Source organism: Ranitomeya variabilis, chromosome 6, assembly GCF_051348905.1.
Source record: "Ranitomeya variabilis isolate aRanVar5 chromosome 6, aRanVar5.hap1, whole genome shotgun sequence".
NCBI lineage: Eukaryota > Metazoa > Chordata > Amphibia > Anura > Dendrobatidae > Ranitomeya > Ranitomeya variabilis.
In genome coordinates, this window is record NC_135237.1 from 139,417,813 (window position 1) to 139,429,883 (window position 12,071).

Genomic DNA, 12,071 nt, shown 5'->3' on the forward strand with positions numbered 1-12,071 from the left:
CATTTTGGAAACTAGACCCCCCAAGGAACTTATCTAGATGTGTGGTGAGCACTTTGAACCCCAAGTGCTTCACAGAAGTTAATAACGCAGAGCTGTGCAAATAAAAAAAATCATTTTTCTTTCCTCAAAAATTATTTTTTATCCCACAATTTTTATTTTTACAAAGGTAACAGGAGAAATTGGACCCCAAAAGTTGTTGTCCAGTTTGACCTGAGTACGCTGATACCCCATATGTGGGGGTAAACCACTGTTTGGGCACACGTCAGGGCTCGGAAGGGAAGTAGTGACGTTTTGGAATGCAGGCTTTGATGGAATGGTCTGCGGGCATCATGTTACGTTTGCAGAGCCCCTGATGTACCTAAACAGTAGAAACCCCTCACAAGTAACCCCATTTTGGAAACTAGACCCCCCAAGAAACTTATCTAGATGTGTGGTGAACACTTTGAACCTCCAAGTGCTTCACAAAAATTTATATTGCAGAGCCGTGAAAATAAAAAATCATTTTTTTCCCACAAAAATAAGTGTTTGGCCCCGATTTTGTTATTTTCCCAAGGGTAACAGGAGAAATTAGACCCCCAAAGTTGTTGTGCAATTTTCCTTGAGTACGCTTATGTCCCATATGTTTGGGTAAACCACTGTTTGGGTGCAGGTCGGGGCTCGGAATGGAGGGAGAACCATTTGACTTTTTGAACGCAAGATTGGCTGGAATCAATGGTGGCGCCATGTCGCGTTTGGAGACCCCTGATGTGCCTAAACAAAGGAAACCCCTCAATTCTTACTCCAACACTAAACCCAACACATCCCTATCCTAATCCTAACTCTAGCAATAATCCTAATCACATCCCTAACCCCAACACACCCCTAACCCTAGTCCCAAACCTAACCCCAACACACCCCTAACCCTAATCCCAACCTTAATCATAACCCTAACCACAAGCCTAACCCTAACCCCAACACACCCCCAAACCTAATCTTAACCCTATTTCCAACCCTAACCCTAATTCAAACCCTAACTCTAATTCTAACCCTAACCCTAAGGCTATGTGCCCACGTTGCGGATTCGTGTGAGGATTTTTCCACACAGTTTTTGAAAAATCCGCAGGTAAATCGCACTGCGTTTTACCTGTGGATTTACTGTGTTTTTTGTGCGGATTTCACCTGCGGATTCCTATTGAGGAACAGGTGAACAACGCTGCGGAATCCGCACAAAGAATTGACATGCTGCGGAAAATACAACGCAGTGTTTTCGTGCTATTTTCCGCACCATGGGCACAGCGGATTTGGTTTTCCATACGTTTACATGGTATTGTAAACATGATGGAAAACTGCTACGAATCTGCAGCGACCAATCCGCTGCGGATCCGCAGCCGAATCCGTACCATATGCACATAGCCTAATTCTAACCCTAATTCTAACCCTAACCCTAATTGCAACCCTAACCCTAGTTCTAACCCTAACCCTAGTTCTAACCCTAGCCCTAGCGGAAAAATAAAAGTAAATATATTTTCTTTATTTTATTATTGTCCCTACCTATGGGGGTAATAAAGGGGGGGTTTATTTATTATTTTTTTTATTTTGATCACTGTCATAGATCACAGAGATCAAAATGTACCTGGAATGAATCTTCCGGCCGATTCGGCGGGCACAGTATGCATGCGCCTGCCATTTTGGACGATGGCGGTGCCCATGCAGAAGACGGACGGACACCGGGAAGGACACCAGAAGTCGGTAAGTATGCGGGGGTGGGATCAGACAGTGGGGGGGTGAGATCAGACTGCAGGGGGAGCGGACAGGAGGATGGAGGGGAGCGGAGCCCAGGACAGGATGGAGGACAGGGGTGGTGGATCAGTGGCATGGCAGATCGCGGTCTCCAGCCATGGCCAGCATCAGCCATGGCTAGATTGTAATATTTCACAAATTTTCATTGGTGAAATATTACGATTGCTCTGATTGAAAGTCAAAATTATACATCACTTTCAACAGCCAATCAGAGCGATCGTAGCCACAGGGGGGGGGCGAAGCCTCCCCCCTGGGCTGAAGTACCACTCCCCTTGTCCCTGCAGGTTGGGTGAAATTACAGTTAACCCTTTCACCCGGCCTGCAGGGACGCGATCATTCTGTGACACAGCATATGCTCCACAGGTCGGATTGGCACCGACTTTCATGACGCATACGCTGCGTTACAGGTCGGGAAGGGGTTAAAGGGGTTATCCAGGACTATTTACTTTTTTTTACTACAAGCCTAAGAACTAACAGGCAGGTGGCCAATAACTACCTGTAGTGCCCGGTGGTGATTTCTGCCAGCATAAAATGGTCATAGACCACTCCTGCCAGCGATTCAGTGGCTTCTCTTCCACTCTGCTCTGTTGGCAGGGCATAACTGAGGGAAGTTGTCATCAGTCAGCAGTCACACTCCATCAACAGAGTAGTTTGGAATAAAAAGAGCTGCTCTGTTGATGTGGAGAAGCTAAATGTCTGGCAGGAGCGGTCTGTGACTGCTCTGAACTAGCACAGGGTAAAGCAGGCGGGTAAGCGGTCTGTGACTGGTCTGAACCAGCACAGAGTAAAGCAGGCGGGTAATTGTCTCTGTTAGCAACTACCTGCCTGTTTGCTTTTAGGCCCTTAGTAAAAGAAAATAGTCATGGACAACCACTTTAATATCAGGAGAGCTAATCAGATATATGCTGAAAGTTCTCAACAGTTTAGAAATGCATAAATTTCATTCTTATAGTTTCAAGGCTCACTCAAAGAGAAGAATGCTTGAAAGTCAACTATAAGTAATTGGAATAGAGACATTATTACTTTTTGTGATAAGAATGATCTCCCTATGCCTCAGGAATTAAAATCTCACTCAAATCAAGTGATTTCCTTATTTCAGGAACAAGGAAATTACGTGCTACACTTAACTCAGAAGATGTATTGTCATTTGTCTATAGTGCTTCACGAATATAGCACCATGTGGTTGTGTGACCTTCTCTGATCTTTATTTCATACCTGCATTTTGTAGCCTGAGGGCATTTCTTGCACTTGGAGGAAGTAATTCTTCTAGATCTCTCATAACAGAATTAGCTTGTGTATTATTATTTCGCTTATTTTTTTCTTCTTCCCTTTGCTGGGGAAATAAATCATTAAATCATGGTTAGATCTCCATGCAATCAGATGATAACAGGATTACAGATTAACCCAATGACAAGTAGACATTATAGTCTTTTCTTATTAACTTCTTGTGAAAATCTATTACATCTAAAGTTAGCACATACTAAATATGTAAGCCTAATTGACTTTTGCAAGTACTTCACTAATTGCTCAATTGGAGGGAAAAAATATTCAGATTTTTTATCCTTCCAAATTGTCTTGATTTAGTTTGTTAAAATTAGCTAAATTTCCCATTGGTGGTATTTGTCATAAAATAAAATAATATTGATACTGTGCTAACTAACAGAACTGAAAGAGCTTTAAAATGGACCTAAGCCACTTTTTATAGTCAAGCCAATAAGTCTAACAGAATTCTGGCCAGAAAACTCAGACAACAGAGGTCCCTGATCACTATTTTCTCTATTAAGGGCCCAGGCATTAATTTAACTTCTCACCCAGATAAAATATATAGCGCCTTCCATACATACTACCAAAAATTACATTCCCAACCACAACCCCCCCCCTCAAAATTTGATACAGGCCTTTTTTCAGGACCTTCATCCAAAAAAAAATCTGATCTAGAGACTCAACTATTCCAATCTCATATAACTACAGAGGAGTTGACCCATACAGTAAAACTTCTCAAAAGCCACAAAAGCCCCGGGACCCGATAGTCTATCTGAAATATACTATAAAAAATACATTGAAATTCTCTTCCTATATATTAGAAATTTGCAACTCTTTACTACAGGGTAATCAGATGCCACTTGAACTCTATACTGCTCAAATAACGGTCATACCGAAGCATAAACAAAATCCACAATTAACTAAAAATTATAGGCCAATCTCCCTGCTAAATTTAGATTTAAATTTTTTTACATCCATAATAACACAAAGAGTTAACGCATGCATACACTCCCTCATTTATCTGAACCAAGTAAAGGTACCTTCACACTAAACGATAACGATAGCGATCCGTGACGTTGCAGCGTCCTGGATAGCGATATCGTTGAGTTTGACACGCAGCAGCGATCAGGATCCTGCTGTGATATCGCTGGTCGTTTAGGAAAGTTCAGAACCTTATTTGGTCGTCAGATCGCCGTGTATCGTTGTGTTTGACAGCAAAAGCAACGATGCCAGCAATGTTTTACAATGGTAACCAGGGTAAATATCGGGTTACTAAGCGCAGGGCCGCGCTTAGTAACCCGATGTTTACCCTGGTTACCATCGTAAAAGTAAAAAAAAAAACAGTACATACTCACCCTCTGATGTCTGTCACACGTCCCACGCCGTCTGCTTCCTGCACTGACTGAGCGCCGGCCGTAAAGTAAAAGCACAGCACAGCGGTGACGTCACCGCTCTGCTGTTAGGGCCGGCACTCAGTCAGTGCAGGGAAGTGGACGCCGGGGGACGCGAAGGTGAGTATGTAGTGTTTGTTATTTTACATTTTACACTGGTAACCAGGGTAAACATCGGGTTACTAAGCGCGGCCCTGCGCTTAGCAACCCGATGTTTACCCTGGTTACCCGGGGACCTCGGCATCGTTGGTCGCTGGAGAGCGGTCTGTTTGACAGCTCTCCAGCGACCACACAGCGACGCTGCAGCGATCGGCATCGTTGTCTGTATCGCTGCAGCATCGCTTAGTGTGAAGGCACCTTAAGATTCATTCCTCATAGGCAAGCCCCAGACAACACAAGGCGTAATTTAGATACTCACTCAGCAAACAAAAGAAAACCATGCCAATACTCCTAACCCTAGACATAGAGGAAGCATTTGATTCCATCTCATGGCCCTTCTTATTTGGAGCTCTTTCGGTTTCTGTTTTTTCACCTGACCTGATTAAATCTTTACAACTATTATATGCCGTATACTTAAAACTACCCACCTCAAAATCTCAAGCCATTAGTATACAGAGGGGAACAAGACTGGGATGTCCCTTATCTCCTGCCTTATTCGCACTAGCGATGGAGCCCCTGGCTGCAGCTATTAGGACACACCTTAACATTAAGGAATATGGATTAGGTAATGATAAAGATGACTATAAGGTGAGTTTATTTGCAGACAATCTTTTGCTGACTATCACACAACGCATCAAATCTTTACCTAATCTCTTTGAGGTTCTCCGTTCCTTTGAACAGATTTCTGGTCTAAGAATTAATGTGCAAAAGTCACAAGCAATGTTCATTAACACACCTACATCAGTACAAGACCACATTATGTTAGGGTTTTCGGAATGCACCGAATATATTTATTGATGTGATTGGTGCGTTCGCAACCCGGGATGTTGTGAATTTGGTTTCTGGGCTCCCCCGGTGGTTACTGGTGGTACTGAACTTGTGTGCTTCATCTCCTCTGTTCACCTGTTTCCATCAGGATGTGGGAGTTTCTATTTAGCCTTGCTCCTTAGTCATTTCTATGCCGGCCAACAATGTTACCAGAAGCCTTTCTGTTGCATGTTCCTGCTCCTAGACTACTATCAGCTAAGTTGGACTTGTAGTCCTAAGATTGTTTTGCATTTTTGTTCCAGTTCTCTGTTTTTGAATATTTCTGAGGCTGGAAGCTCTTGTGAGCTGAAATTGCCACTCTGGTGTCATGAGTTGATATTAGAGTTTTAAAGTAATTTCGGGATGGTGTTTTGAAAGGGTTTTCAGCTGACTGTGAAGTTCCCTTTTCTGTCTTCCTACTATCTAGTAAGCGGACCTCAATTTGCTAAACCTATCTTCATACTTCGTATGTCATTTTCCTCTAAAATCACCGACAATATATGTGGGGGCTACTGTCTGCCTTTTGGGGAAAATTTCTCTAGAGGTAAGCCAGGTCTGTATTTTCCTCTGCTAGGGTCAGTCAGTCCTCCGGCTGGCGCTGGGCGTCTAGGGATAAAACGTAGGCACGCTACCCGGCCACTGTTAGTTGTGCGGTAGGTTTAGCTCACAGTCAGCTCTAGTTCCCATCTTCCAAGAGCTAGTCCTTTTTGTATGCTTTACTACGGTCTCTTGCCATTGAGAACCATGACAGTTTGGCCGGCCAAGAGTTAAAATAATTGGCAGAAGTAAGGAGAGAAAAGAAGTCTGCAGAGAATTTTTATTTTTTTTTTTCTCTGAGTTTGCTCATTAGTTGATTCACTTGCATCTCTGCTTACTGCAGCCTTCGTCTCTCTCTCCTTCTAATCCTTGAATGGTTCTGATTTCACCTGATTAAAATGGATCCTCAGAGTTTAGCTATTGGTTTGGATAATCTCGCTATGAAGGTTCAAAGTTTACAGGATTTTGTAATTCATGCTCCTATATCTGAACCTAGAATTCCTTTACCTGAATTTTTCTCCGGGGATAGATCTCGCTTCCAGAATTTCAAACATAATTGTAAATTATTTTTGTCTCTGAGATCTCGCTCCGCTGGAGATCCTGCACAGCAGGTCAGGATTGTAATTTCCTTGCTCCGGGGCGACCCTCAGGATTGGGCATTTGCTTTGGCACCAGGGGATCCTGCGTTGCTCAATGTGGATGCGTTTTTCCTGGCTTTGGGGTTGCTTTATGAGGAACCTCATTTAGAGATTCAGGCTGAAAAAGCCTTGATGGCCCTGTCTCAAGGGCAAGATGAGGTTGAAATATACTGCCAAAAATTTCGTAAGTGGTCTGTGCTTACTCAGTGGAATGAGTGCGCCCTGGCGGCGAATTTCAGAGAGGGTCTCTCTGATGCCATTAAAGATGTTATGGTGGGGTTCCCTATGCCTACAGGTCTGAATGAGTCCTTGACAATGGCTATTCAGATTGATCGGCGTTTGCGGGAGCGCAAACCTGTGCACCATTTGGCGGTGTCTACTGAGAAGGCGCCAGAGATTATGCAATGTGATAGAATTCTGTCCAGAAGCGAACGACAGAATTTTAGACGAAAAAATGGGTTATGCTTCTATTGTGGTGATTCAACTCATGTTATATCAGCATGCTCTAAACGTACTAAGAAGGTTGATAAGTCTGTTTCAATTGGCACTTTACAGTCTAAGTTTATTCTATCTGTGACCCTGATTTGCTCTTTATCGTCTATTACCGCGGACGCCTATGTCGACTCTGGCGCCGCTTTGAGTCTTATGGATTGGTCCTTTGCCAAACGCTGTGGGTTTAATTTAGAGCCTCTGGAAGTTCCTATACCTCTGAAGGGTATTGACTCCACGCCATTGGCTAGTAATAAACCACAATACTGGACACAAGTAACTATGCGTATTAATCCGGATCAACAGGAGATTATTCGCTTCCTTGTGTTGTATAATCTACATGATGTGTTGGTGCTTGGATTGCCATGGCTGCAATCTCATAACCCAGTCCTCGACTGGAAAGCAATGTCTGTGTTAAGCTGGGGATGTCAGGGGACTCATGGGGACGTACCTTTGGTTTCCATTTCATCATCTATACCCTCTGAGATTCCGGAATTTTTATCTGATTATCGTGACGTTTTTGAGGAGCCTAAACTTGGTTCACTACCTCCGCACAGAGATTGCGATTGTACTATAGATCTGATTCCGGGCAGTAAGTTTCCAAAGGGTCGTTTATTTAATCTATCTGTGCCTGAACATGCTGCTATGCGGGAATATATTAAGGAGTCCTTGGAAAAGGGACATATTCGTCCTTCGTCATCTCCCTTAGGAGCCGGTTTTTTCTTTGTATCTAAAAAAGATGGCTCTTTGAGGCCGTGTATTGATTATCGGCTTTTGAATAAAATCACGGTTAAATATCAGTATCCTTTGCCACTGCTTACTGATTTGTTTGCTCGAATAAAGGGGGCCAAGTGGTTCTCTAAGATTGATCTTCGTGGGGCGTATAATTTAGTGCGAATTAAGCAGGGGGATGAGTGGAAAACCGCATTTAATACGCCTGAGGGCCATTTTGAGTATTTAGTAATGCCTTTTGGTCTTTCAAATGCCCCTTCAGTCTTTCAGTCTTTTATGCATGACATTTTCCGTGAATATTTGGATAAATTTATGATTGTGTATCTGGATGATATTTTGATTTTTTCGGATGACTGGGACTCTCATGTCCAACAGGTCAGGAGGGTTTTTCAGGTTTTGCGCTCTAATTCCTTGTGTGTAAAGGGTTCTAAGTGTGTTTTTGGGGTTCAAAAGATTTCGTTTTTGGGGTACATTTTTTCCCCCTCTTCCATTGAGATGGACCCTGTCAAGGTTCAGGCTATTTGTGATTGGACGCAACCCTCTTCTCTTAAGAGCCTTCAGAAGTTTTTGGGCTTTGCTAATTTTTATCGTCGATTTATAACTGGTTTTTCTGATGTTGCTAAGCCGTTGACTGATTTGACTAAGAAGGGTGCTGATGTTGCTGATTGGTCCCCTGCTGCTGTGGAGGCCTTTCGGGAGCTTAAGCGCCGTTTTTCTTCCGCCCCTGTATTGCGTCAGCCTGATGTTACTCTTCCTTTTCAGGTTGAGGTCGACGCTTCAGAAATCGGAGCTGGGGCGGTTTTGTCGCAGAAAAGTTCCGACTGCTCCGTGATGAGACCTTGCGCGTTCTTTTCTCGTAAATTTTCGCCCGCTGAGCGAAATTATGATATTGGTAATCGGGAGCTCTTGGCTATGAAGTGGGCTTTTGAGGAGTGGCGTCATTGGCTTGAGGGGGCTAGACATCAGGTGGTGGTATTGACCGACCACAAGAATTTGATTTATCTTGAGTCTGCCAGGCGCCTGAATCCTAGACAGGCGCACTGGTCGTTATTTTTTTCTCGGTTTAATTTTGTGGTTTCTTACCTACCGGGTTCTAAGAATGTGAGGGCGGATGCCCTTTCTAGGAGTTTTGAGCCTGATTCCCCTGGTAATTCTGAACCTACAGGTATCCTTAAGGATGGAGTGATATTATCTGCTGTTTCCCCAGACTTGCGACGGGTCTTGCAGGAGTTTCAGGCGGATAGACCTGATCGTTGCCCGCCTGGTAGACTGTTTGTTCCGGATGATTGGACCAGTAGAGTCATCTCGGAGGTCCATTCTTCTGCGTTAGCTGGTCATCCTGGAATCTTTGGTACCAGGGATTTGGTGGCTAGGTCCTTCTGGTGGCCTTCCCTGTCGCGAGATGTGCGAGGTTTTGTGCAGTCTTGTGATGTTTGTGCTCGGGCCAAGCCTTGTTGTTCTCGGGCTAGTGGATTGTTGTTATCTTTGCCTATTCCGAAGAGGCCTTGGACTCACATCTCCATGGATTTTATTTCTGATCTCCCTGTTTCTCAGAAGATGTCTGTCATCTGGGTGGTGTGTGACCGTTTCTCTAAGATGGTCCATTTGGTCCCCTTGCCTAAATTGCCTTCCTCATCCCAGCTGGTTCCTCTGTTTTTTCAAAATGTGGTTCGCTTGCATGGTATTCCGGAGAATATCGTTTCTGACAGGGGAACCCAATTCGTGTCTAGATTTTGGCGAGCGTTCTGTGCTAGGATGGGCATTGATTTGTCTTTTTCGTCTGCTTTCCATCCTCAGACTAATGGCCAGACCGAGCGAACTAATCAGACCTTGGAGACTTATTTGAGGTGTTTTGTGTCTGCGGATCAGGATGATTGGGTTGCCTTTTTGCCCTTGGTGGAGTTTGCCCTCAATAACCGGGCTAGTTCTGCCACCTTGGTTTCTCCTTTCTTCTGTAATTCGGGGTTTCATCCTCGTTTCTCTTCCGGTCAGGTGGAGTCTTCGGATTGTCCTGGAGTGGATGCTGTGGTGGAGAGGTTGCATCAGATTTGGGGGCATGTGGTGGACAATTTGAAGTTGTCCCAGGAGAAGACTCAGCAGTTTGCCAACCGCCGTCGTCGTGCTGGTCCTCGTCTTTGTGTTGGGGACTTGGTGTGGTTGTCTTCTCGTTTTGTCCCTATGAAGGTTTCTTCTCCTAAGTTTAAGCCTCGGTTCATCGGCCCGTACAAGATATTGGAGATTCTTAACCCTGTGTCCTTTCGTTTGGACCTCCCTGCATCTTTTTCTATTCATAATGTCTTCCATCGGTCATTGTTGCGCAGGTATGAGGTACCGGTTGTGCCTTCCGTTGAGCCTCCTGCTCCGGTGTTGGTTGAGGGTGAGTTGGAGTACGTTGTCGAGAAGATCTTGGACTCCCGTGTTTCCAGACGGAGACTTCAGTATTTGGTCAAGTGGAAGGGCTACGGTCAGGAGGATAATTCTTGGGTGACAGCCTCTGATGTTCATGCCTCCGATTTGGTCCGTGCCTTTCATAGGGCTCATCCTGATCGCCCTGGTGGTTCTGGTGAGGGTTCGGTGCCCCCTCCTTGAGGGGGGGGTACTGTTGTGAATTTGGTTTCTGGGCTCCCCCGGTGGTTACTGGTGGTACTGAACTTGTGTGCTTCATCTCCTCTGTTCACCTGTTTCCATCAGGATGTGGGAGTTTCTATTTAGCCTTGCTCCTCAGTCATTTCTATGCCGGCCAACAATGTTACCAGAAGCCTTTCTGTTGCATGTTCCTGCTCCTAGACTACTATCAGCTAAGTTGGACTTGTAGTCCTAAGATTGTTTTGCATTTTTGTTCCAGTTCTCTGTTTTTGAATATTTCTGAGGCTGGAAGCTCTTGTGAGCTGAAATTGCCACTCTGGTGTCATGAGTTGATATTAGAGTTTTAAAGTAATTTCGGGATGGTGTTTTGAAAGGGTTTTCAGCTGACTGTGAAGTTCCCTTTTCTGTCTTCCTACTATCTAGTAAGCGGACCTCAATTTGCTAAACCTATCTTCATACTTCGTATGTCATTTTCCTCTAAAATCACCGACAATATATGTGGGGGCTACTGTCTGCCTTTTGGGGAAAATTTCTCTAGAGGTAAGCCAGGTCTGTATTTTCCTCTGCTAGGGTCAGTCAGTCCTCCGGCTGGCGCTGGGCGTCTAGGGATAAAACGTAGGCACGCTACCCGGCCACTGTTAGTTGTGCGGTAGGTTTAGCTCACAGTCAGCTCTAGTTCCCATCTTCCAAGAGCTAGTCCTTTTTGTATGCTTTACTACGGTCTCTTGCCATTGAGAACCATGACACCGGGATCCACCATGCAGGAAATATCCTGCCGCTAAGTGAATGGCGGCACAATATGGCGGTATTAACCAGCTCTGTTAGCTTCACAGAGCGGCCAAAAAAGCAAAGCTCTGTGCCCTGTTAACTCTCACAGAGACACAGGCTAACTACCCAGAAGAGAGCAGTCAGTGGTCATGCATGCACACAACACTTCTCGCCGGAGGTGCCAGCATTCTAGGGGCTTATTTCAGCCGGGTCCCTGAATACTCTCATACGCAATCTCCTCGCCGGAGGTGCCAGCATTCTAGGGGCTTATTTCAGCCGGGTCCCTGAACACATTCACGCATATGACCACAGTGGCGCAAAGCATGTAACTTTAGAAGATACTATCGCATGGCCGTGTGGCCATGCGAGCCTTAAGTAGCTGCAGCACGTACAGGACTGTTGTGAACTATACTTCTTGGCTCCCTCTTGTGGTCACTAGTGATTTGGCACTTGGATTGTCTTTTACCAGGTTGGTACTCACCTGCTTCGTTAGGCCTGGGGTGTTGCTATTTAAACTTCCTGGATTCTCAGTCCAGTGCCTGGCATCGTTGTAATCAGTTCATTTCTGTTTGCTCCTGTCTTCAGGTCCTGGTTCTTTGCAAGATAAGCTAAGTCCTGCTTCCTTATTTTTTGTTATTTTGCTTTGTTCATATTTTTGTCCAGCTTCTACAAAATGTGATTCCTGATATTGCTGGAAGCTCTAGGGGGCTGATATTCTTCCCCCTCACCGTTAGTCGGTTTGGGGGTTCTTGGATATTCAGCGTGGATATTTTGCAGGGTTTTTTGCTGACCATATAAGTCATCTTACTATTTTCTGCTATTAGTCAGTGGGCCTCTCTTTGCTAAAATCTAGTTCATTCTTACGTTTGTCTTTTCTTCTTACCTCACCGTTATTATTTGTTGGGGGCTTGTATTACTTTGG

At 44.6% G+C, this 12,071-nt stretch overlaps 1 protein-coding gene and 1 long non-coding RNA gene across 2 annotated transcripts in view; one reads left to right on the forward strand and one right to left on the reverse strand.

Annotated features, from left to right (window-relative positions):
- The window catches only part of LOC143782017 (uncharacterized), a 150,343-nt gene that overhangs the window by 30,890 nt on the left and 107,382 nt on the right, over nt 1–12,071 (forward strand). The gene's annotated exons all lie outside the window — the stretch shown is intronic.
- Nucleotides 1–12,071, reverse strand: part of LOC143782014 (transmembrane channel-like protein 2) — a 279,149-nt gene that overhangs the window by 2,936 nt on the left and 264,142 nt on the right. The window contains exon 16 of the mRNA XM_077269057.1: nt 2,995–3,112. Coding sequence (XP_077125172.1) covers nt 2,995–3,112 — 118 coding nt within the window. The remainder of the gene's footprint in view (nt 1–2,994; nt 3,113–12,071) is intronic.